General features: G+C 46.7%; 4 protein-coding genes across 18 annotated transcripts in view; 2 read left to right on the top strand and 2 right to left on the bottom strand.

Annotated features, from left to right (window-relative positions):
• LOC147150800 (uncharacterized) lies at positions 1 to 2249 on the bottom strand. The gene is made up of 2 exons (XM_086017829.1): positions 1978 to 2249; positions 1 to 1232 (listed from the first exon to the last, which is right to left on the bottom strand). Exons 1-2 carry the CDS (start codon positions 2104 to 2106, stop codon positions 1059 to 1061), a joined length of 303 nt encoding a protein of 100 aa, XP_085873955.1. The 5' UTR covers positions 2107 to 2249; the 3' UTR covers positions 1 to 1058.
• A 2945-nt stretch (positions 2250 to 5194) lies between these two features.
• zpax4 (zona pellucida protein AX 4) lies at positions 5195 to 10704 on the top strand. Of its 3 annotated transcripts, XM_086017824.1 has the most exons (17): positions 5195 to 5310; positions 5399 to 5442; positions 5510 to 5599; positions 5807 to 5934; positions 6001 to 6138; positions 6200 to 6274; positions 7300 to 7470; positions 7812 to 7908; positions 7974 to 8164; positions 8287 to 8631; positions 8705 to 8822; positions 8936 to 9141; positions 9236 to 9353; positions 9617 to 9789; positions 9862 to 9935; positions 10243 to 10550; positions 10622 to 10704. In XM_086017824.1, exons 1-17 carry the CDS (start codon positions 5288 to 5290, stop codon positions 10651 to 10653), a joined length of 2331 nt encoding a protein of 776 aa, XP_085873950.1. In that variant the 5' UTR covers positions 5195 to 5287; the 3' UTR covers positions 10654 to 10704. The 3 variants fall into 3 exon arrangements, with proteins under 3 accessions (XP_085873950.1, XP_085873951.1, XP_085873952.1); XM_086017825.1 differs by lacking the exon at positions 10622 to 10704 and having other exon boundaries at positions 10243 to 10555; XM_086017826.1 differs by lacking the exons at positions 9862 to 9935; positions 10622 to 10704 and having other exon boundaries at positions 10243 to 10449.
• A 1062-nt stretch (positions 10705 to 11766) lies between these two features.
• LOC147150798 (uncharacterized) lies at positions 11767 to 14573 on the top strand. The gene is made up of 4 exons (XM_086017828.1): positions 11767 to 12132; positions 12201 to 12407; positions 13194 to 13436; positions 13511 to 14573. The coding sequence occupies exons 1-4, from the start codon at positions 12118 to 12120 to the stop codon at positions 13676 to 13678; spliced, it is 633 nt and encodes a 210-aa protein (XP_085873954.1). The 5' UTR covers positions 11767 to 12117; the 3' UTR covers positions 13679 to 14573.
• Positions 13082 to 25024, bottom strand: part of arhgef15b (Rho guanine nucleotide exchange factor 15b) — a 34522-nt gene continuing 22579 nt past the window's right edge. For 6 of the 13 annotated variants that reach the window (XR_015083274.1, XR_015083273.1, XR_015083277.1 and 3 more), the window contains 16 exons: positions 24193 to 24663; positions 21912 to 22733; positions 21792 to 21837; positions 19059 to 19111; positions 18497 to 18702; positions 18248 to 18408; positions 17990 to 18142; positions 17758 to 17887; positions 17114 to 17188; positions 16946 to 17038; positions 16711 to 16874; positions 16434 to 16598; positions 15318 to 15418; positions 15143 to 15276; positions 13878 to 14175; positions 13082 to 13728 (listed from right to left, as the gene is read on the bottom strand). Coding sequence is in view for 5 of the 13 variants with exons in the window: in XM_086017818.1 (XP_085873944.1) it covers positions 13999 to 14175; positions 15143 to 15276; positions 15318 to 15418; positions 16434 to 16598; positions 16711 to 16874; positions 16946 to 17038; positions 17114 to 17188; positions 17758 to 17887; positions 17990 to 18142; positions 18248 to 18408; positions 18497 to 18702; positions 19059 to 19111; positions 21792 to 21837; positions 21912 to 22733; positions 24193 to 24559 (2847 nt within the window). In the remaining 8 variants the exon portion in view is untranslated. Of the gene's footprint in view, positions 14176 to 15142; positions 15277 to 15317; positions 15555 to 16433; positions 16599 to 16710; positions 16875 to 16945; positions 17039 to 17113; positions 17189 to 17757; positions 17888 to 17989; positions 18143 to 18247; positions 18409 to 18496; positions 18703 to 19058; positions 19112 to 21791; positions 21838 to 21911; positions 22734 to 24192; positions 24664 to 25024 lie in introns of those variants that run through there. The other 7 variants (XR_015083283.1, XR_015083286.1, XM_086017820.1 and 4 more) reach the window with 7 other exon arrangements.

Raw genomic sequence — 25024 nt, 5'->3', positions numbered from 1 at the left:
TCGTGTGCAAAGTTGACTGAGTTCTTTAATTGTGAGACCCGGAACACTTGATGGAGAAGGAAAAACAAACATGAGGAAGACAACTCAAGACTGAAGTGACCTTTTTTTCCTTTGTTAAATGATTGTGAGATGACTTATTTGGATGATTTTATTATTTCCATTATTATTTCATTATTATTCTCATTGCAAATCGTACCTTTTCTCCAGCTCCAAAACACAATCATATTTAACTGAAGGAAACGTCAAAAGAGAGCTACTATTATGTTTTGTTTTATTTTCTACCCAACACAGGAGGCATTCTTGAAATTAGGGCTGCACAACAGATTGTCATCGGACCAATGTCACACGCAGAATGCAAAAGATGCAATAAATTCATATGGGATTGTATGCTTGAATCGAAATTTGACCGATCAGATTACTAACACTGAATAGCTTCATTATATAAGGATACATTCATATTTTTCCGCATGAAAAAAAGGATTTTCTTAATTAATACAGATGTGATTTCGTCGGGAACATGTTAAATATCGCAATATTGATATTGCGACATGCAACACCCGTATCGCAAATTGCATGTTTTTCCAACATCCTGCAGCCCTAATTATTTGAGGTATCACGTATGGCGTCCTTGATTAACATTTAATCTCGAGGCTGGGCGGACTGGCCTCTTTTTCGGAAATCCGCATATCGACTTTGAGCGACTGGTTCCAACGCAACGGACGGACGGGTGTCCTTCACCAAACCACACATCGGGAGACCGATGAGCCGGAAGGCTGACGATGGCTTTCGATAAGGATAATCTTCCTGATTGCCTTTGGCGTGCGGGCAGCGCTTAAAGGTGGCGACCGGAGACTAAGCATTGCGGACCACGTGACGTCACCAAGAAGGCTGAGAAAAATGGAAAAAGAAAACAGAAAAATCTCACAACACAAATGGCGGAAATACTGAAAAGTCTACGTTGACTTGGTGCGAGGTCTAAATTGTAACACAAAGCTCGACGTTTGACACTGTCGAGTTTTAGCACACAACATCTTGGCAAGAATGGGAATGGGGTGGCGTCAACAGGAGGTGAAGGTCTTCCAGAAGAAATTGCGGCAACCCGCCTTGCGATCTCTTTGGGCGGCCGGCAGATGTCGCCGCATCAAGGCCAGCCCGACGGCCAGCCCGGGCGGCGCCTCGTCGCTCGACGCCATTTCGTAGATGAGCCTCGGCAGGAGCGAGCCGGCTGAGGCCTAAAAATACGACAACAAAAACATCAGAATGAGCCAAGGTCAGCTTTGTGTCTTTTTTTTTTTTTAATTCCTTATGAAGGTACGCTGGCTGTGTGGATACTTCAAATGACCTCGAGTAGTCAAAGTAAAAAAGTATGTACTCACTAACGAGGGAAAAAAAGACTCCTGTTTTCAAATGCAGGTAATAAACGTAAACAGTTGTTTGAAAAATACTAACCGTCAGGATACTAATTCAAATAGTTTGATGGCGATTTTGCCACACGGACACGCGCGTGACTCGTGTTGTCATGGTGACGACCAGAGCGAGGTGACTATCCGTCAGAAGGAAGTGAACACATTTCTATTCTTTCTTTTCATACATGTGCGTTGAAACGACTGCTCAATGTAGAAGTGCCGCGCTTACGTTGAAAATACAAAACCTACTCACACTTTGTACTGACACAGAAGTACACGTAACTGTTTCAAAGGAGATGTACAAAGTACTCACACTCTGCACCTAAGAAGAAGTACAAATGTGACGAAACAAAAGAAGACTGGTCAATGTACAAATGTACTTTTATAAGCGTACTCCACTAATCCCATTTTGTACTTCAGTACAGGTACTGGTGTAAAAAGATGATGCAGATTCAACTCTTATACTAAAGTCAAAAAAAGTACTCCACTGTACTTCAATAGGAGCACAGGTACTTGCGTGAAAAAAAGTAGAAGGTGAAGGCGATGAGATGCGGGAGTGAGCGAGACAAACCTTGTCCAGTGCCGCGTGTGCTCCGAGGGCCTCCGCGAGCAGGCGTGACGCGTCGGGGGCGCCGGTGCCGACCCGCACCAACAGCCCGGCGGACAACAGAAGCGCCAGCAGCACCCGCGGCCCAAGCATCTCCAGATCGTGTGACGGCCGCTCGGGCGCGCTCGGCCCTGATAAATAGCCTCCGTCTTCCTCGGACGCCGGCGCGCCATTGGCTGAGGGGGAGTGGCTGCGGGGGCGCCACGAGGCCTGTTGGGAGATGATGCAAGTGTCACTGGAGTAGACAAGGCGAGGCGATCTGCTTTGTTGTTGGGGAAGGAGGAGTTGGTCTGGTTCAAATCTCACTAGACACTATCGAACATAAATCTGACGCTGTTCATTGTATCATAGATGATTTGTGAATTTGGTTGGTTCTTATATCTCAGACAGGTTATTTTTTAGGTAAGGATTTACCTGACATGTTTCGGCGGATATGTTCGCCTTCTTCCGAGAGCGAAAGAAGGCGACTGTAAAAGACTTAACGACAGAAAGTAAACTCTCTGAAGAAGGCGAAAGTTTCCGCCAAAACATGTCAGGTAAATTATTTCCTAAAAAATAACAACTGCTCACAACGACCAATCACGGCTCTGATTCATAAAACAGGTCGGCCGTGATTGGTCATTGTGAGCAGTTGCGATGTCATTTTCAGTCGACAGAAGACAAAATGGCCGCCCCCAGAGACGGCTAGAAACGGGTGGATTGACTCTTATTCCACAAAGGCAATATTTATCAGAGTGCCTTGTTTCAACTTGTGGGCCTGCTGGGAACATATCCTTGAAAAAAAATAGGTTGTGGTTGATTTACGCTTTAAGAACCAACCATTCACAAATAATCAATTATACAATGAACAGCATCAGATTTATTTTCCATTCTGTAAAGTGAGATTTGAACCAGGCCGCTTCTCCGCCGGGTTGCCGCATTTCATCGGCACTTTTCCCAACAACAAAGCCATAAAAACAGAAAAGAAATACATAGAAAAACAGAAACTAGAAAAAAATCATCCAAAAAACTGAGCCCACAAATAAACTACTCCGAAAAAGAGGCAGTTTTGTTTTCAAGGCAATGCAATACGCTTCCGTACAATCGCAATTTTGAGAAGAAAAAAACAAAACAAAAACGGAGATTAGATTACATGTAAAAATCAGTCAGCTCTACCCGTGAGCCTAATCAGATAATATATCAAATGGACGGATGAGTATCAAATGCACGTCGGGTTGCGTCGCTCACAATTAGCCACCGGGCGTCCAAGCACAACGTGAGGTGAGGCCCCCGCACGCTCAGGCGCTTTGTTAATGACACACAGTGACTCAAATGTTAAGCAACAACACTCCACCAACCTCCCCGCCGCCAGCTTTAGTCAGCGGACGACACGGCGGGGGGCCATTATGCAAATGTCAAGGCATTGTGGACAAACTCGTCCAACGGGGGACGAGCTGCAGGCCACTCGAAGAGCGCAACCGCGTGAACGTCCCTTTCGGGTACATCAATCTGACCACGACTTGACTTTTCAGAGCGAGCGAGCAAACGAGCCAGCTAGCGCCGGGGGCCCGCCGCGTCGGCAATGTGACCGCACCTTGTCAGGGTCCATTGAACGTCTTCCCCGACTTGACCCGCCTACGCGGGCGGACAAACACCGCCGCACTTGCTGATTTGCGTTTCGTTAGTAGCCAAAGTGGTTTTGGAAAATAGACATTCGACATCCTACTTTAGCATAGTTTAGCGCTAGCTAGACTATGGCTGGGCCTAAATAGACGTTTCCGGGCGGCCATCTTATTTATGGCCTGCAAGTGTTCTTCATAAAAATATTGATTTTAATTCGGACTTTGCTACTATCTAAGTGCATTCATAAGTCGGGCCTACAAGTGTTTTTCATACGAGTAATTGTTGTAATTATGACTTTGCTACTGCGCTAGCATAGGTTAGTGAAAGAATACGGTTGGGCGTAAGAACACCTTTCTATGTAGCACAAGAAGGCGCATTCTATTTCCGCCTTAGCAAGTTTTTTTTTAATATATTATTGTTTTTTTTAATTTACATTTTACAAGTGTTTTTCAAACAAATGCTTCCTGTTATTTTGACTTCATCACTGCGCTAGCGTCGGCTTACGTTGGATGATGAGAATATAAGAATAAGCGGTCATGTGGCAACGTGACTCAGTTTGATTTGATTGTTTTTGCTGTTCAAGCATTATTAATGGCCTCAAATTGGTTTCAGACAAATATTTACTGTACCGTTAATTATGACATTTACATTTTAGCTACGAACAGCACGCAATGAATTTGTTTCCGCACTGGAGTAAGATTGTTGCCACATGATGCTCATGTAGCAACATAGTTACTGTTTCCATTTAATTGTATTTATGTTATGGCATACAAGTTGTTTTCGTGCAAATACTTATTGTAATTATGACCTTGTTACTGTGCTAGCATAGTTTAGTGATATTTGTGAATGCTGGCTGTAGTTTGATACAAATAGATAGTTACATTTTATTTGACATTAATATAATTGTAGTTTTACTCTCACTACAGTAACAAGGTAGCAAATCATTGTTTATACAGTTACAGTTTTCTATCAAGAACACATGCTAGCCGTGTGAGCTGCTATGCTAACTGGTCAAGCTACATCATGAAAAATATGATATTGATATTAGTTCATCTTTTTCAGATAACGTGAGTAACGGGGTTGTGTTGGTTTGAGTGACACACTCCATCAGTCATGTAGGTCATTTTTTTTCTCTTCCTCTAGATCAGCCGAGACCAAAGTGCGGCCCGGGGGCCAAATGCGGCCCGTGTTCAAATTTCTACCCGTTCAAATTTCTTTTCTTTTTTTGTTTCTACATGTGTATTTTGCACTGTGGTCAACACTACTGGCGGGCCACTCATTATTCATTTCAAGCCAGAGGCTGCGGGCCAGTAGAAATTTGAACGTGGGCCGCACTTGGCCCCCGGGCCGCACTTTGGACACGCGTGCTCTAGGGGGTGCACAAGAGCCATTGAGTATTTTAAAGTCCTATTTAGGAATCCCTTTTCGCATAGCAACAAGTTATATCTTGACAAATATATTTGACGCATATTTCTGTATTTTGTGCATGTGGATGATTTGAAATGTTATGTGAGGGACAGAAAATGTCCTCCAGTTCTGGAAGGACAGCGACAAAGCCCAAGTGCTGCTGATTGATTGCTAATGAGCGGCACCCTCGGGTGTGGCAACGAGCGGCCTCGGATGGGCCGGTCGCTTTCCTCAAAAGCCGATTTCCTTCTGGTCGCCTCCAACTATGGCGCGGGTCTTTTATTTGTGGTAAGACTGTCACATCCCACATAACGGTCCAAATTCTCCTATTTATTTTTTTTTTTTTTTTTTGCGTTTGTGTGTTTTTGTCTTGCAGGGCGGCGTCGCTTCTGTCCACGTTGGCCGATCCCATTCCGGATGGTACGGCCTGAGCCCTTTTTGTCCAAATCCCAGGCGCCATTTCAACGATTTTACATTTTGACCGCAGGCGTCCTGGACATGGAGTGTCGCGATCGTTCCTTCGTGACAGCCGTGGACATCTCATTCGCTGGGGACGACGCTCGCTTTGAGGCTGTCGGTACGTCCGATCGTGGACCCGCCACACTTGTATTTAGGGTAGATTTTTTTTTTTTTTTTTTTTCCGCTCTCTACTTTTGTTTCAGGTATTGCAGAATAAATGTTTTTCGTATTGTAAGGACACGACACGGTGGGGTGGTGGTTTAATTGCAACCACGGTGTAGATCACCAGCGGACACCAAATCTGAAGTTTGTTCTCACCTCGTAGACGGGACGGGCGCGTACGCCATCACCGAGCCGTACGCGGCCAAGTGCGGCTACGGCGTCACGGTGTCCCCGGCAAGCGGTCGCGTGGAGCTGCGCGCGTCCTACTTCAGCTGTCACGCGAGCAAGCAGGTAACCGGCAGGCGTTCAGCGAAAGGAGACGAGACGAAAATGCCGACCGGTTTGACTGGTCGCTAGGACGATCGGGTGTTTGCGTTCAGCTTCAACCTGTTGTCGAGGCGCGACGGCGGCGCGGTCTACGCGCTCAACAAGACTTGCTCCCCATCCCTGGAGTGGTCCCCACGAGAGGTCTCCTGTGAGCTCAACTACATGGAGGTACGATGGTCGTTTTGGTTCACTGTGGTTCTGGTCCGGACGTGTGCCGGTTTGTCCGCAGGTGTCCGTGAAGAGCGAAGTCTCATGTGGTGCCGGGAAGAAGAGGAAGGAGGATAACGGGAATGTTCTCAGACACGTGAGTTGCAAAATGATGCTTTGAGGTAAGGCTGGGCGCTCGCCAGGTGGCTTTCGGTGATGCTGCAACGCTAGAATCCTCTTTCGCTCAATGAAATGGAGCCGGTGGATGTTTGGGACCTTGTGCTCCTCCCTCCGCCTTCCGTTTGAGGTTCAACGGGGTTTAGGTCTGGGGACCTGCTTGGCCAGTTCACTATGACACTTGGGATGTTTGAGCAAGGCGGGGCTGGTGCTTGAAAGGCGTGTTTTGGGGTTATGTTTGGAATACTGCGCAGGCCCATTTCCTGTGGGGAGGTGTCAGACGGGCAAACTTGGTTCCCTCTTCAAAAGTACAGCGCCCCAGTAGCGGTCGCCGCAGATCGTGACACTCGTCGCCGCTATGCCCGACTGTCGGCAAGACGCGCCGCCTTTTTGTCTTTGAATGAGCTGTCTTTGTAGTTGTCACCCGGTTGTTGCCACACATACTTGACACCATTTGAACCAAACAAGTTCATCTTGGTCTCATCAGACCACACGACTGGTTTCAATAATCCATGATTGTCTTCAGCAAACTGTTAACCCTACTTAAAGGGACGTCAACCCAAACGGATTTTTTTGCAATAATGTTCTATGCAAGCCCACTAATTGAAACAGGGCATTCTGATCAATATTGCGTTCGTGGAATAAGAGTTACTCGTTTTTAGCTATCTCTGGGGGCGGCCATTTTGTCGCTTCTGTCGATTCGATAATGACATCACAACTGCTCACAACGACCGATCACGGCTGACCTGTTTTCTGAATCTGAGCCGTGATCGGTCGTTGTGAGCAGTTGTGATGTCATTTTCAGTCGACAGAAGTGACAAAATGGCCGCCCCCGGATGGCTAAAAACGAGTGGATTAACTCTTATTCCGCAAACGCAATATTGATCAGAATGCCCTGTTTCAACTAGTGGTCTTGCATAGAACATTATAGAAAAAAATCAGTTTGGTTTGACTTCCCCTTTAAATGTGTCAGCGGTCTTTGGGCTCATGGTGTGATCTCTGCAGGCACATGGCTCCTCTACTTCGGACTGGCAGGTGACGTTCCAGAGGGACGAGGAGCATATGGAGCCGATGAGCCTCTCAGATGCCCGCGAGCAAGGGTACACGTTCGACCTTACCGACGACAGGATCGTGTTCCGCACGCCCTACGGACAGCCGGATTCGTTCATGGCCATGGTCAGAGAATGTTTAAAGGTCGAAACGTTCGTGGGAATTTGGGGGAATAAAAATAAATTCACCAAATTGATGGCTGGCTTTTTTTTTTTTTTCTTTCATAAATATAATTGGGAAATATGTTTTAGCATAATCTTAACTAAAGCAACTTGATTTCACCCGGGTACAGTGGTACTTGCGAATTCAGTTTGTTCTGTAACAAATCTTGCAAATTACTATACCGACTCAAAGCAAAATTTCCAATCGGGAATATTTCCAAAATTCCCCATCTTAACACCCCATTGAAATGTCCTCCGCATTTTCCATTCCTTTGTTTAACTCCAAGCGCCGTCACTTCTTCTCAGGTGAACGGCATCCCCGTCGAGGTGGTCCATGCCACTCTGTTCTCCAGGCAACGCTGGTTGGTCATCATGGTGGACCTGGTGGCGACCTGCTCCATGCGTATGTATGCGTTGTCGCTTGCCAGACGCGTCCTCTCTACCCCAGTCACTCATCTCTTGGAACAGACCAAGGTGCTTACGAGGACAGTGGCCACGTGGTCTTCAAGACTCCGCAGGCGCCCTATCCGGGTCCTGATGTCACGCGGGTCCGCGTGGGATTCCACGGCGGCCTTTTTGAGGACGGCAGCGACATGGTGACGGAGAATGACACGGTGCAGATTAAAATCCCCTTGGATGCGAAGGGAGGACTCAGGAAGGTCTGTACCTAAAGGAGCCGACTTACGTAAAAGTCCGAACTCTGATAAAAAAGGCTGAAGACTGGTAGAAGTAGCAAAGTACTCCACAAACGGTTTTGTTGACACCTTCTCCCTTTTTGTAGAGCTTTGTGAGTGGTGATCTTTATGAGTTCTACACCTTCCATCTCTACCTGGAGCAAATGTTTGAAGATGAAGACGCGGAGACCAGGCTGCGCCTTCACCGGATGCTGACCACGCCCCTGCTGCCGCGCCCCTTTTTCACCAAGAACCGAAGTGTGGCCGAGGAGCGCCTCTTTCAGGTCTACCTGGGCGACGTGCCCAAGGACGTGCGCTTGGTTTTGCTTCGGCTCAACGGACGCGAGGCTCTGTACACCAACTCGTGTTCGGTCGCCAATATCACGCAACCCGCCCACGGCCACGGCTACTTGCTGAAAGTGTCTTTTGACGACCCCGCCGTCACGCAGCAGGTCGGAACCGATTCATCGTTTTGAATTCCAAGTCGCGGCAAAAGGTCCCGCTCATAAGTGCTCTCTCCCCTAGTACTACGAAATCTACGGAACTGTGCAATACAGTTTGGACATCAACTACACGCTGAGCGTTCTGCCCGAAAACGAGCTCTACTACTACTCTGTGAGCGTCGCGGCACTGGCTGGCCCCTGTGAGTCAAATATTGGGATGAGGAGTGCCGCAGCGAAGGCGTTCGAGTGGATGTCGTCCTGACGATTTTGCGCTTCGGTCGGAGATCGATGATGAATTCCGCATCCGCTTTAGCTCCTCCGGTCCTGGGTGCGGTTTGCTCCGAGTCCGGCATCAGCTTTAGCGCAGACCACTGGGCTTTCGACGTCCTGTGGTCCATCGGCGTGGGCTCCGAGACGCTGACGCCAGAGCTGGCGGCGCAACGGGGCTACAAGTTGAGCAATGCTAGTCACAAACTGCAGCTGGATGTGCCAGTCTACTCGCAGGGCTTCCACTACGAGGTAAGGGGGTGGTCTTTGGACTTGACCCTGTCCCAGCTTGTGGAACTCCAGGAAAATGGTTTTTTTTTTTTTTTTGGGGTGCTGTTTGTTTCAGGAAATCACCCTAGACAAGTTCATGGGCACTTTTGAGATCCTTGTGAAAGAGCGTCGAACGGGGGCTGTTCAGAAATCCATCACGAAGACTTGTCCTTTTGTGACCTCAGAACTCATTGGTAAGCAGGGCAGACTTTTTTTTTTTTTTCTTCATGTTTAAACCTAATGTGCATGTGAGGCGTTCAGCTCGGTGTTCCTTAAAGCGGAAGTCAAACCAAACATTTTTCTTCAATATGTTCCCAGCAGGCCCACTAGTTGAAATGCACGATTCAGAAAAATGGGCCAGCTGGGAACATATTCTTGAAAAAAAAAATGTTTGGCTTGACTTCCGCTTTAAGTTTGACAAAGTACTGAACAATCCCCGTGATGGGTGTCGTCTTAGTGTGTTCCACTGACGGGAGGATGACCTTGGTGGCTGACTTGTCTCGGATAACACCCAGCGGTGCCACCCCGTCTACAAGCAACCTATTGGACATTCTCTGCGGCCCTGCAGAAGCTGATGACGCCAGGGCACTTTTCTCTTTCCCGCTCAATAGCTGTGGCTCCAAAGTCAAGGTATTCACACTAATTTGTCGTGTGTGTGTGTGTGTGTGAATAGTTACGTTTTTTCCTCCCCCACTCCTTTAGCTCAGCCATGGTAACGTGATCTATCGAAATGAGATTTTCAACAGCAAGACTGTGGTTGGCTCGGAGGATGAGAGGTTTGTATCTCTCGTGACATATGAAAAATTAGCTTTAGATAGCTGATGGACGTTATTTTCAAAACCAAATCTGGAAATTATTTAAGCGTAATGTAAGAGGAATTTGACAAGATGAACCTTTACGATTATAGTTGCGTTTAAAACTTGGAATTGGGACTTGTATATGTTGGCATTAAGATATGCCACAGTACCTTTACTGCTTTTGGCCTGAGCACAAAAACATAACTGAGGAAAAAATACCCCCAAAATTCATGTGAATGCTGAATCGTGATATGCGGGGGTTGAGTGTAAAACCTTTGCTCCTCAGGTTGGTGGTGCAGTGCGCGTATCCTCTGGAAGGCCTGCACAGGCTCTTCTCCACATACAGGTTTGAGTCAGACGATCCGGGCGTAGGCAGCATGTTCTCCGCCGAGCGGCACACGGCAGGAATTGCCGGCACCACAACTCTTCGTGGTCCTGTCGCGACAACCAGAGCGGTCCCAACAAGAGCTCCGACAAAAGCTGTGGCTGTAACGAGCAGCCCCGTTCCAGTCCGCAAGCGTTTGGGCTCCAATCCTGCTGTGCGCTATGTCCGGGTGTCTAAACATGGCAAACCTCACCCTAACGTCAAAAAAGGTTGAGGCGTCCATAAATTGTTCAAATTGCTGATCTGCAATAAGACCCTGAACTATTAATTTTCTTCACAGGTGCTAAAGGATGGCAGTTTGGCGGGAATTGAATGGATTACATCTTTTTTAACACATTTAAAATAAAACTATTACATCTTAAAGTACAGTACTGAATGGGTTATTTTTGAAAAACTGACGTTGACAAGTTCAACCATTAACTGTACACTTAATGAAATGTTGTCATGTATAGTTTGCTTTTTGTTGCAACGATATTAGACACCTAGACATTTAAAAAGATGCCAAATCTGTTAAATTTTGAGTTGCATGATAAAGTAGCTGGGATGCTAATGCTCAAGAGTACACGCTAGCTCAAATAACTGTTTTTTGTGATTAAGTGGAAACGACTATACATTTGTTTTTGATTGTATATGGTCAGACATTATGAACTGATATACATGATTGGACTCAACCGAATGTTTTTCAATTGAGAGGATTTTCTATAAAAGACGTTTCCTTTGGTATTTAAAAAGACTCAAAATGACTATTTAGTCAACACTATTCTTATCCTTGGGAATTTTTTTCTACACAAATTTTGAGTTTTGAGTTTTGAAGGTGAAACCAAATTTCTTCTACTTTCACGAGTTTGGTTTTCAAAGACCCTGAGACTTATGAAAAGCAAAAGTGCTTTTAATGCCTGCATTATTGACAATTATGTGAAAAGCCCTAGCAACTTTTATTTTTAATTTATTTTTTAAATCTTATTTTGTCTCATGGAACTTTAATCTGTATTGTACACGAAACTATGTACATTTTGTATTCGATGATAAAAACTTGATGTTTACATTTTTTTTTTTAAAAAGTACACGCTAGCTGTCAACTGCTATGCTAACTGTTTAAGGAACATGCCTTAAAAAAAATAAAATAAAAATGGGGTTGATTTTGAGTAACACTCAATTAAGGTTAATGGTCCGAGTGACATTCAATTATGACCGTTAAAATATGAATCGAATAGAGCAGGGGGTACTCGACCTTTTTTCTGCCACGGACCGGTTTATACAAGTCTGTTTACTGTATGTATCACAGTCAATAAAATGGCTAATAGCAAAGTAGTATTTTTAAGGGATGCAAAGTGGCGACATATTCACTTCCAGTGCTTTTTTTTTTCCTCACTCGAATCTTAAAGACGCCGTAACGTGATAAAAAGTGTTTTGGAATCATAATTTCGCAAAATACAAAGCACGTACCTACAAATTACAACCTAAATCCTTATTTGTCCCATGAAATTATCCCCCCACAACTTCCAGTCGTGTATGACAATGTTAGATTTTATGGCAATTTGATTTTTTTTTTTTTTTTTTTTTTTAATCAAAATTCGTCCAAGAAGCAAGCAAATACTGTACAAAATAATTGCGTCACTTGATGCTTTTGACATGTCATTCTCCCTGGGTCGTGCCGGTGTAATTGTAGCCATGCGAGGGCGCTGTTGGCACGATTGAAACTGTTCTGCTCCGCCGTTCTTGTCCAGGAGCTTCTGACTCCGAACTTTCCCAAATCCCCCAAGTCAGCGTCGGACCATGAGCGACAAAAAAGTAAGTGTCCCAAGCTGATTTTCGACATGTAACTAAAGCGTCAATTGGTGTCCCCGACCGTCCCCCAGAGTGCAGTACAGCCGCCGTCCTCCCACAGGACCCTACAGCAGCCTTCCCGAATGCCTTTTTACATGGCCGCGGGTCTCGCCCCCTCCCAGCAAAGTGAGTACCCCACCTGGACAGCATCTCGTGAACACGACTCTTCTCCAGTTCCTCGCCCAGGCTACACCGAGGCGTGGGGGGAAATGATTCCCAACACTGCGAGACATTTGGGGGTAAGTGTCCAAATCCACTTGGTTAACATTGCAAGACAGCAAGGAAATGGTTAGTAGCTAGCTACAACAACATTACACTTGTTCACTTGCATTTCGCAAGATTTTTCTATACTAAAAATTATTCAATACATTTTTTTTATTTTTATATAATTAGAATATTTATTGTACAGCATACTGTACAATCAAAAGTATTAGCAAAACTTCCAAAATGTACATTGTTTTTTTAATTGGCTAATTTATTTAGCGTAACGAATATAATATAGAATAAATCCAATTACTCAGCACTTTGTTGCATTCTCATGTATGAAAAGTGCTATATCAATAAAATTTGATTTTTTGTTTGTTTGTTTTAACTTACTGTTTATATTTACCGGAAATATTTTATTCAACAATCCATCTCACGTAAAAAAAAAAAAGTTTAAACGTTTTATGAAATAAATTAATAAATAAAACAATTTTATATACATTTAAAAAAAATAATGCATTCAACTGGTTAAGGTACTGAGTGTAAAGAATCTTAAAATATTCAATTTAGTGTGGATAAAACGATTTTACATAGACTATATTGTATTGAATTCATTCATTGTAGTTGATTTTTTTTTTTCAACATGCACAGCACATTTAAAAATATTTACATAAGTGCTTAAATATTTAGAATAAATCAATTACAAATGACCTTTTTACCTGGCACATCTGTCAGTTTTAATAATGATGAATGAATGAATGCACAAAACGTTGCCAGCCCTATTGTGTTGTTATTCCCTCGTCACTCCAATTTCTCTGTAGCCCGCATGGAGTGGCTTCCAGCTCAACACTCCCCCGCCGCTCATGTGCACGAGCCCGGCTCCTCCCAATCGAGCCGACCCCTTCCCGCGTGGGCCGCGCGCTTTCAGAGTCCTGGGCGGCCCCACGTGGATGCCGCGCTCCGACAGTCACCCGGGCCGGATGGTTCTCCAGCTGAGCGCCGAGGAGGACCTGGCCATCACTTGTCTTCTCAAACTGCACTACCAAGACCCCAAAGACTCTCAGGTAGGCTGGCAACATTTCGGGACTTTTGTACGTTGTCAACTTTCAGCCGGAATGAGCAATTGGCAAAATTGAAGGTCGGCCGGGGAGGCTTCGGTCTGACAAACGAGGGGACGCCCCAAGCTACGGCGGCGCCTCCAAGTGGCGCGGGATGGATGGAATTCAGGCGACTGGATGACGTCGAGCATTATGAGGAGTACCTGCTGCCAATTCCGCCGCCACCCGCGCACGATGAACAGCCCTGACGCTGAGGACAGCAGCATAAAAAGGGGTCCCAGAACACCAAACAACTGTCCTGTTTGGATTTATGTGCAGTTGTTATTTGTGGAGACTTTTACAATGAAAATATTCACTGCGCAGCGTTGGATTGGTTTAAGGTGTACATTCCACTTCAGCTTTAAAGCACAAGTAGCATAAATAATTGTCCATTTCATCACTAGTTACCTGCGTGATGAACGTTAACGGCGACAACGTCAATGAGAAGGTCCGATTTAAAGTTTCTTGACGGTTGTGACCTGGCTGGCGGCCTGAATGACTCGATAACGCTCCTTCAGATTGCGTCTCCTCACGTGCTCGTTGGTGATTTCGATGATGTTGCTGACGGGGAACCAGCCCTTCTGGCCGTCGGACAGGCGGATGCCCTCGTACCAACCTGTGGGGAGCCAGCAAGCACACAAAAGGGGCGGGAAGGGGAAAAGCGATTTCCGTTTTGTTCATGCAGGGAAGGAAAATCAATAAACTGCTGAGGTGCAGGGGTGACGATTGCGGTAGTTGGGATCAAGAAGCAAGCGTGCCAGAAGGGAGGGTCCGTGTTAACGATGCCGGCTACAAAACCTCACGAATTTCTTTCCATTTTCAATTGGCAATAAAAATTCCCCCGCCCCCCAAAAGATCAGAAAGTCATGATACATTATGTTTCATAATGTTACAGTGATTCTCAAAGTGGTACAAGGGCTCCCTCTAGTGGTACGTCAATCACTAAATTATATAAAGGTTCAAACTGCAAAACCTCCAGTAAGTACAATTCTTTAGAGTTTAGTTCTAATTCATTTTAAAGTACAACACGTTTGCTTTCACTCTTCAAGAACTTTTAGTTTTAAAAGTTCTTAATGTCTAAAGTTCATTAAATATACAAGTCAACTTGAGTTGTGTGTCCTATTTTTCATTCTCGCATTTTTGATCCAAGGCAAAAATTGAGATAATAAAAAAATACAGTCATTTTTTTTTCCATTAGTTGTGGTGTTATATTAGGGCCCGAGTGATAGGAATTTTTTGAGCCCCATTTCAATACTGGACAGAATACAATTCCGATAACTGATTAATCGGCCGATTAAATTACAAAAGCATACGATATAATGAATAAAATAACTTCTTTTTTTGGTCCCTTAACACTTACAAAAGGAAACATGAACTATGAATGAGTTCTATAATGCGTTGTTAGAATTGTTTTTTTTTTTAACTAGAACAGAGAGAAAAACAGGCTTTTTTTAGGAGGTGAATGTTTTGTCTTATGTTGTAATGTGGAAAAAAAACAAAAGGCCGATTTTTGCCAATTTTACCTAAAGTAATATTGGTCCATTAAATTGTGTTGGCTGATTCATCGGTATATTTGATATAAAAGCAAATAACGTCATTGCGCCCGGTTTTGTTTTTGGATTACCGATTAAAAATGGAAGGACAGAAGGATTCTCCCAGTCTATTGTTCTTACCCTCGTTTGTTTTGCGTATGACGTTGACAATCTCAGTGGGCTCCAGGTTGAGCTCGTCGGCCTGTTGGGCCACGTACTGCTCCACACACTGCACCTGAGGACAGTCTGACAAATACCGACACAACACAGCATGACTACTTCAAGTCAAAAATCAAAGTAATAATATGAACCTCACATGTCACACTTGGGCCCTGGATGCGCTCACCCCAGGCGTCGTAGACCACGTCGTCTTCCTCTTTGTTGGGGAAGGCTGCAATCCACCGGTGCATGTCTGGCCTGTCCAAAAAGATGTTGACTGTCAAGACATTGACATCTTGGGCTGTCTGGTCCGTGAATCCATCTTGTCAATTGATTCAAGTGCACTTGTCAGGATATATATTTTTCAAGAGGCTTCCATAGTCTAGAGCAGACTCTTTTAAAAAAAAAAAAAGCACGAGTTTGTCATGTTTTCTTGGCCAAGGAAAGGAAGCTGGCGGACGGCAATGACACTGAAAATTCGGCGATGTTTTGCATTTATATGTCGCAAAATAAGCATGTCATTATACGGGCTGCGCGATATTGGGAAAAACATGTGAAATGGTTGCAGACTATAGCGACATTACTGCAATATTTACTGTGTACCTACAGAAATGATGTTTTTATCATATACAATACAATTTTATTGCTATAGCGCGTTTCATAACAGCTAGAGACGTAACAAAGCACTTGACAAACAGTACGATAAAAAAGACTGACTGCCGGGCCATTCAATGATTTAAAGGCAAATAGGAGAATCTTAATGAATATAATGAAAACAATTGTGTTTTTTTTTTTATGCGGCGAAATAAGCAAGCTCAATGTATTCTTAGCTAATTCATTGTAATGAGTATATATTCTTCCAAATCTTTGAAAAACAAGTTCTGGTAACGCTCAAGTCACAACTTTCTTCTTCTACTCTTAATGTCTGAACGTTAAGTAACGGCCGGCAGCACCACGCTGCCCCAAGAGGCAAAGGCGCACACAGCAGGAACGGCTGGTAATTTACGGTATTATCATTTTACTTTGTTACTATTTTATTTACTGGTTCGTCATATTTGGAGTGAAAATTGTTGAATAAATGTTTTCTGGTTCTTTCAAGTTACATTTAAAGTTGAGCTTGGAACTCCGTGAAGAATTGTTTATTCATCATGATTTCGATACGAGTCAAAATAACGGGGATTCTTCCGATTCTTTTTGCTTCACGATATTCTGCTGTGAAACGGATGTAATGTCCCCTCCCCCCCGTGTGTGGCGACGCTTTTCTGCTACTCACTGGGAAGGCGCTTTGATGAGGCGCTCCATCATGCGCCCGTTGTGGTTCTCCAGCAGAATGAGGGTGAAACAGTTCTCGTACGGCCCGCTTCTCCTGTCCTCCTCCATGGGCTGAACCTGCACCAGGGAGCGGTGGGCGTAGTCCAGCACCACGAAGCGCTCCGCACTGTTCGATGGAGGGCAGGCGGGTGAGGTGAGGTGAGGCAGCGGAATAGCAGCACTTGCGCTAAAGTGAGTTTTGGGGAGCGCCGCGCTCGTCATGGCCAAATGTCTCTCACCCCTTCTTGACGGTGCTCGTGGTAATGACGAGCAGGTCGTTAAAGAGAAAAACGTAGATGGGGTTGAACTTGACTCTCATCTGGAAGACAGTTCCCGCTCTGGACATTTCCTGGAGTTCTCCCTTCTTCTCCAGGAACCGCGTCTGGGAAATGATGGGGATGGCCTGCGCAACGGGCGACGCCCCGTCAGTGAGTCGTGCCCGGCGGACGCCGGCGTTTGGCGCCGTCAGCTTACCTTGAGCTTGTCAAACTCCAGCGTTGTGGAGATGAGGATCAACTCCTCCATCTGTCTCATCTTGCCCACCTCTGTGTTGCACTCGTCGATGATCTGTGTACGAGCGAGAGGTCAAATGCGGTCAGCCGCCGTTCGCGCCTCAAACTACGAGTCGGGGAGTGGCCTCACCTTGGACACGGAAGCTAAAGCCTTGGAGGCCATCTGCTCCTCTTTGGTCCCCTCTTTTGTCCGCTTCAGGATGTTCTGGAACAACAAAGGCACTGGTCAACAATTTGAACATTGTTCCTTTCTTCTCGAGTTCCCCCCGCATAAATATGCACCCGCCCGCCCCCCAGATTTGGGATCATTTGTTTTGCTAAATAACAAGCGCGTTATCAGAGGATTTTACCCACGTTTTTTTTTCGTGAACTATAATAACCTTGCCTTAGTCACGGGATTTGTCTACCAATGGTTCCTAACCAGGAGAAAATTGAGAAGCGGATATTCGGTTGGTTTTGGTGATCTATGATAACCTTGGGCTACTTTTTTGGGGGGTGACTTATGTAGTGCAAAGCTGCGTGTTCAGCGACATGTGGAATCCTTTTCATATTTCTTGAGAGCGCCCCGCCCCCAGCCACGAGCAACGACTTGAGGAAGGCAAGGCGGACGAGCGGGGTCAAACAAATTGTATACAACCGTACTCTTATACTTTTTCCTCATCAAACGTGCCAGGGTTGTGAACGCCCCTTCTCTCTGCCGTGTCAAATTTAGAGGGCCCAATTTTCACTTGAGGCAAAGGGCTTTCTTTTCAGGCCAGGCGGCCGCTCGCTCACCTCGATGAGCATTTTGATGCGCGTTATCCGCTGGAACGGCAGCAGCAGGAAGGACATGAAGGGCAGCCGCTGGCACTGAGGCGACTCCTGGAGGCGATTGATGACGGCGGCAAATTGCGTGTTGTTCTTCCTGTCGGCACCCCACGCGCGTTTCGTTAGCGCGTCGCGCTCGGGGGGGGGGGGGGGGGGCGGTTGGGGGGGGGGGGGGGGAGAACGCAAAGCAACTGCGTACATGAGCGAGGTGTAGGTCTTCTCCTGGTAGATCTGGTTGCGCACGTAGTCGATGTAGGCCGGGAAGTTGTGCTGCGAGTGGTAGTGGATGATGTCGCAGATGTCCGAGAAGACGATGCTCTCAAACACGCGCTCCTCCAGGTCCTTCTGGAACCTGCGCGCAAAGGAGGACGCGAGCCGCGCTTATTCCCTTCCTTCGGGCCCAGCTCCTCACCTTCAGCCGCCTCGCTTCGCCTCGCCTCGCCTCGCCTCGCCTCACCTCTCGCTGACCTCGCGGACCCTCAGGATGTTGGAAAAGAGGGGCTTCTTGTCCCTGATGACCAGAGTGCCTTCCAGCTCCCGATTCTCCAGGAAGTGGTCTGTGAGAACGTGCAGCGAGCGAAGGTAGGAGGCCTCTGACGTCAGAACCTCAAACATACTCTGCGCGGAACAGCGCCCGATAAGGTTCCTCCTATTGCCCGGATGGTCCAGAAGAAGAAGGCAGCTCGTTGCCATTTGCCCCACTCACCTCCTGATACTTGCACTGCTCCGGGGTGAGCCGCTCCAGGACGCCGCTGTCCCGCACGGCGGGGAGGTTCTGCCACAGGGTGCACTCGTTGCGGGCGGGCAACTCCATGGTGTAGTCGGCCGTCGTGGCGCTGATGTTGCGGGAGACCGTCTGCCGGCGGATCTCTTTGGTGATGACAGTGGCCCGGTAGGTCTGGTACAGCGGCTCTGTCGGGGTGACAAATGAAAAACTCCCATGTCCGTATGGAATGTGCTCAAGTTGTTTCTTGATCAAAGCGTCCGTATGGCCGACCTTGAATTGGACTACAAGGGAACCCGAGCCCGTTTTTTTTTTTTTTAAGGTGACACAAGATGGTGCCAAAGCCATGATACATACGAACGTAAGAAGTAAGCCGTTGATGTCAAGGAAATCCGTTAAAGGGTTTCAAACGGACCGAGAGATGACACAACTCCAAGTATGCAGTTTTACTCCGTTTCTGCTCATTTTTGGCCACATTCACAGATTGTCTGTCATTTTATGTGATTAGGATTTTAAAACGTTTTTTTCCAACTTGATGACTGACCATTTTGCAGCCGCGACTTCCAGCTGTTGGACAGCTCTGTCTTGGTCACAGACCTGCAACGGGAAGAACGAGAAGACAGCATTAGCGAGGGTGAAACACAGCTGCCATCTATAGCAGCGATGCATAGTGACGGACAGGCGGAATAATGAAATGCTCTTGCACGCACACACTGCATCGTGCCATATGGAATCGTAATCCCACTGAATCAAGCAGAATTGAATCATTCCACTTTAAAATCAAATCGTCTTTGAATCTTGTCGCGCCCCGTGGATTGAGATACATATCATATTTACTGGGGGGATGCGGACTCTAATATACATATATATACTGTACAGGATATAGATATACACATACAAATGATGTGTTTGGATTTCAATGTTTTAATTTTGTACCCGCTATATACAGTTTTTTTAATCACAATTGTATGCTTGCTTTTTCATTCTCAAATACATTCACAATGTTGTTTGAATTAGGTGTTTCAATAAGTTTTAGGCCTAAACTATATTTTTAAAAAGTGCTTCTTTTTTTTTTATACGGCGTATCGATCATGGATTTTCACTTGTCACGGGTAGGTCTGGAAGAAAACTCCCTGCACACTTTTCAATGACATTTTTTTTCTTTTTATAGTTTTAGTTAGGGCTGGGCGATATGGGCTCAAATGTAGGTATCAATCGAAATAAGAGGCATACAAAATAACATTTCTGACAGAAATTCATTGAATATAAAACAAAAAAGAATAAATAAACACATGCGCTCTACTGCCATGTCATTTTGAGAACATTTATTGCGCAGAACTCCAAAGTCAAGGATTCAAAACTCTGACTTCTATCACATTAGAAATCACATTAGTAATAGGATACGTACTCAATATACTATCGATCTATCCACGAGCCACTTATCCTCAGTATTTTTAACCTTCTCTGCCACTCCTTCCGACCGACACCGTTACATTTCCTGTTTAGTGGTGTGCGTAGCATTATGTTGCGTTATTTTCTGGTCAAGAGAAAAAGACGAGGCAAAAATCCACATCCACGCCAATGCCGGGATTGCAACGTACTCGTCATTTATTCTCACCCCAAAAGTGAAAATACGAGTCAGGTAGCACGTCCGCGTGACCACGCATAAACCGCGCAGTCGAGCGCACTTGGCCTCGTGTCAGAAAAATGACTTGCGTGGACCAGAAAGGCAGAGAGACGGTAACATCCGCCCTTGTCCTACAGAATCGGGCCACCATCGTCTCCATATTGTGCGGTAGGTGCCGGCCGGCCGACCAGATGGCCATTGTCCCCCTTACATTTGTTTCAAAAGGTGCCGTTCTTAGTTTGCTGCTCAAAGACGGATACCTCTGTTCATTACGCCTCATAATCCCTTTGCGAGAACGACACTTGGAAGGAGTAGGCATGTCTCGATGCGCTCATGTGATTGGAAATCGGAGCCAATCGGGTGATTTGAAGATGAGCTTCCAGTTTAACCGGCTCCCGATTAGGGCGATGTCGGTCCAGTCGTTTGGTGTTTTCTGTCTGCGGCTTCGTCACGAGCCACATCCAATTTGTTCACCTGCATACCTGTTCAATTCTTCAATGAGCGCATGAAACAAAACATCTTGTTGGCGACTGGCTGCAAGAAATTGTAAACGTGGTAAAAAAACAAAAATATAAACAAAGAGAGCGGTATTTGCATCCACCTGTGCGCCACGTCCCGAAATCCGTTTCGGGTGGAAAAAGATGGTCTTGATTCATTTTGTGAACCATTGAGAGGTCACAAAGCTACAAAACAATCCCAATTTGCAAATATCATTCTATTTGATTGAGCTATTATCTATTTATCTGAAGTGGCGATGTCATTAGTGACAGGCGCACACGCATCGACACCAGACCGACACGTTGCCGGCGCTGCGCCCGGCTATGAGTTTGCCTTCATAGCTTGTTTGGAGGGAGAGGAAAGCCCAAAGATATTCCATAATAAGCCTGCCTGCCTACATAGACGGAAGCCCGCGCGCTAAACGGCATGTCAAGGAGTTGAGAGAGGACAGACGGGTTCCCAACTCTGCCAAGTCCAAACCTCGAGTGTAAATGATTTGGTGACAAGCGGGCTTGTTCCCCACCGGTTGCGTCTAACGAGGTCGGAAGCAATCCATAGTGTCGTTTGTCGATGGGAGAAGTGGCACAGGTACCCAAGCGCTACGTAGCTGCGCGGGCTCTTCGTTTGAGCTCGCGCAAGGCTAGCGTAGCCCTGGAAATGGATTGTTTACCTTTGAACAAATCAAATTTCATGATTACGGGCTTTGCTGTCGTTGCTTCGTTCTCTCCCAAAGAAGCATAATCGGTTATTTACATTGATTTTCATTCATTCCGCTTTGATTTTGCACCGTAGCGCTGTTATCTACCATGATCCGTTGACATAGAAGTATTAGCATTGACTTGGCTGTTTGGTTGTCTGTCACCTGGTGGCAGTTGCATGGCGTAAGAATAAATGGTAAGTGAAAGCGTTTGCCCATCAAACGAAGCTTCCTCCGCTGCTTCTCACTGTAGGTGACAAATGACGATCGACGCGAAAGCAGAAAAGTGACACGATAGACGTCTTCCCAACATACAGTAGACGTTCAAATCGTCCACCTCTACTTTGTCGCCAAGGTTGGAAAAAGTGACACAACGCCAAACACAGAGGACAACGTCCGGTACATGTACATTTGTACGCAATATTTGCGCAAGCGCGGACGGCGCGCCAACTCACGGTTCTTCCGTCGACTCGTCCTTCCCGGCATCACCGTTCTCTCCTTCTGAAAGATGAAGCGGAAACAAAATGGGAATCGTTCACCAAATGGATTCCAGCAAGCGCTTGCTGCTCACAAACCATTTCTCTGTCCGGCCGCGCAAGTGCCGAGATCCGCCTTTGGCAGCAGCAGCGGCGGGGGTCTTGGAGGCAAAAGGGTGCCGGCCGGCGGCCGAGGACTGGCTTGCAAAGTCCGCACCTCAGTGTCCTGAGGCGCGGACATGCGGGGCGGGACGGCGGGCGGCGCGTCATCGCCCCCCGAGCCCGAACCGCCATCCCTCTGGATCTCGGGAGGCTTCGACCTGCGAATGGGCGTGGGCACCTTGGCCTGGCCGACGTCCACCTCCTGGGCGGCTTTCTTAGTGTGGTTGGGATCCACCGTGGGGATTATGGACTCATAGATGCCTTCTTCTTCCCTGCCGGGTTTGAGCACGAGCGGGGCAAGCGTATTGTGTTTGGGGGGAACGGGGGAGACCTGACGACGTGACGCAGGAAGGTGAGGTCCCGGATCCGAGAGTCTTCTGGGAGCCTCGTCCATTATAATAGCCAAGGAGTTTTGGAACCTTGCCTTTTCCAGCTTCGTCTCCTCAGTCTCATGGGCAGTGTGACGGGCGACCTCCTCGTCGTCGTCGGCGGCCTTGCCGCTCCCCTCGTCTCCCTCCTCTTCGACGTCCGCGCGCTCGTCGCCCGACCAGGCCAAGTCGGAGCCTTCCTCCTCGACGTTGTCGCAGCCCTCGCTGCCGTCCTCCCCTCGCAGCGGCACCCACACCAGCTTCATGCCGGGCCGCTGGAGGTGGCAGGCGCAGCAGCAGCTCGGGTCGCGGCAGGAGCCGGCGGCCCCGTCCGCCGCGTCCTCTGCTTTCCCAGCAACCGACTGGGCATCCACCTCTCTCCCATCGGGGTCTGCAAGAGACCAGACCAAACCTCTGCTTAGGGTCAGTCACCGGCTCCCCCGCCCTCCGCTTTCATCGGTCCACCGTCGGCCAAGTAAACGCGGCGCGCCGTCTTCAGACGCGAGTTTGAATTTGGAATCGGCGCTGAAACCCGATACGGACAATTGAATGGGAAAACGGCGAGATGGAGGGTTGTGGAAGAGGAGCGAGGTTTAAGATTCCTTTTGCTTACCAGCAGGTGTTTGAGTATCGATGCGATCTTTGGTTAGTCCGTCTATGGCGATTTGCAACAAAGGCTAACACTAAGTTAGTTGACTTTCTTTAGACTCACTGATAGGGTTTCATTGAATAGTTTGGCGTTTGGACATACGTGTTTTGTGTTGCGCGCCAGTTTGACAGAAAACTGGGGCCACTAAACAGCTTGAGGCAAGCACACTTTCCATCTCATTTGGCCCATTGCGAGAGTCTTCTTTTCATGATCTCAAAGTGATGTTATACGATTACACCGGCGGTCAGCAGCAAATCTGAATCAGAGATGCCTTTATATTGCAATATATTACATTAATGTTATTTTAGTACACTGAGGAAGCTTTTTTTTGGTTGACAGCTAAAAAAATTGGTAAATATTTTTTTCACCAGTGTGAAGAATTGTAGTTTACTTTGCTTTATTCCACAATAGAGTGAACTTCTTTTTTTTTTTTTTTTTTAAACCTTGCACTCAACAAATACCCCACATCTTTCAAAAACACGAAAACGAATAAAACCTAAACTACAACAAAACATTTGGGAAAAAATTAAGAATAAAAACTAACAAACCTGCGCTAAAGGGTAATCCGAATTAAAAAAAAAAAAAGTCCTAATAAAAGGAGAACTCAATTTAAAAATCTAACCTAGTCTAACTCTGATGCACACCATAGCATAATGCATAATCAGGGGGGATATTCTGGCATGTGCGGCAACGTGGCTCAAACCAAAAACAAAAATGCTATCGTACGTGAACTGCAATTCTACTGTGTAACGTCATGACCGATCCGCAAAACATTTGTAAATGCCAAAGGGGGCATTTCTCACAGGGTGCCAGTCAAACTCGGACCGCTATTGTGAGAGGTGAATATGCCGTCGCGGGTTACATCTACATCACGGGGAATTGAGACAGGGAAGTGAGATTGTTTCATAAGCCACGACCGACTTCCACCGAGATCAAACGACTATGCGCCAAATGTCACCGGTTCTGTCATGTTGCTTTTTGGTTGACGAAACTCGTGGGATAAATTTGACGCCGTGACATTACGCCGATATCCAATCATACACGCACGCACGCACGCATCAAACGCGCAAGCGTGACCAGCAGAACCGGTTTACAGGTCTTGGAACACATCTGCCACGCCTCCAGAATGCGGGACACCGCAGCAGAATTTCTTTTGGGTTGGTAATCATTCTAATTACGGCACAAGCTTAACGCAGCGTACCTGAGCGACCTCCCTCGACGGAGACGCTGTCGCCCTCCTCCGATTCCGTGCTCTTCCCATGCGGGAGGCGAGTCCTCTTCTTGGGCAGCGGAGGCGGCTGCGGTGAACTACTTGTGCCGGTACTGGGCTTGGGTTTGATCACCGGCTGCCTTTTTATCTGCCTTTGTGTCGCGTTGGCCTGCACGGCCCGGTGTTTGCTGAACTTGTTCACGATCCTTTTGACATTCACGCCCGAGGGGCTCGCGGACCCGTCGTCCTCCTCCAAAGGGAGGGAGGATGCTCGCTCCATCGGTTTCGGGGGGAGGTCCGGCTTGGGTTTGACTTCAACTAGCTGGGCAGGTGGCAGAGCTGCTTCCTGGGCAGACATGGTAGCTGGGCGGGAGGGGGGGTGGGGGGGCTTCTCTGATAATGTGCTTCCGATCAGAGGCCGGGCCCCGAGGGAATTTGTCCACCTGAACACGTCATCCACACCTGTTGAGGAGAAAGAATCACTCTTGGTTGACGGGAAGGAGGGGTTCAAGCGTCCAGAGGGTACGCTCTACAAAACGTTGGGTCGAAAAGAAACCAAATTGGGAGGAAACAAAAAGCCGGGTGGAATGAATAAGCGACAAAACCAAGCCAGCTTCAGAAAACAGGTCAGCCCTGATTGGTCGTTATCTGGACCCTGAGCAGCTGTGACAGAACGGCCGCCCCCAGAGATGGCCAAAATCGGGTGGATTAACTCGTCTTCCACAAATGCAATATTTATCAGTATGCCCTGTATATGCCCTAATAGGCCTGCATAGAAAATATTTTTGAAAAAAAATATGTTTGGGTAGACTTCCACTTTAAA

This window comes from Filicampus tigris, chromosome 2 (assembly GCF_054856515.1).
Source record: "Filicampus tigris isolate MCC_2025a chromosome 2, RoL_Ftig_1.0, whole genome shotgun sequence".
Taxonomy (NCBI): Eukaryota; Metazoa; Chordata; class Actinopteri; order Syngnathiformes; family Syngnathidae; genus Filicampus; species Filicampus tigris.
Note: the sequence above shows the minus strand (reverse complement) of the source record. Positions and strands in the feature narration are given on the sequence as shown.

Coding starts and splice junctions, on each gene's coding strand:
- LOC147150800 (XM_086017829.1), bottom strand. CDS start 2,106: ATGCTTGGGCCGCGGGTGCTGCTGGCGCTTCTGTTGTCCGCCGGGCTG. Junction 1,233..1,977: donor CACACGCGGCACTGGACAAG/GTTTGTCTCGCT, acceptor TCGTATTTTTAG/GCCTCAGCCGGCTCGCTCCT.
- zpax4 (XM_086017824.1), top strand. CDS start 5,288: ATGGCGCGGGTCTTTTATTTGTG. Junction 7,471..7,811: donor CGGATTCGTTCATGGCCATG/GTCAGAGAATGT, acceptor ACTTCTTCTCAG/GTGAACGGCATCCCCGTCGA. Junction 8,632..8,704: donor ACCCCGCCGTCACGCAGCAG/GTCGGAACCGAT, acceptor TCTCTCCCCTAG/TACTACGAAATCTACGGAAC.
- LOC147150798 (XM_086017828.1), top strand. Junction 12,408..13,193: donor ACACTGCGAGACATTTGGGG/GTAAGTGTCCAA, acceptor ATTTCTCTGTAG/CCCGCATGGAGTGGCTTCCA. Junction 13,437..13,510: donor AAGACCCCAAAGACTCTCAG/GTAGGCTGGCAA, acceptor GCAAAATTGAAG/GTCGGCCGGGGAGGCTTCGG.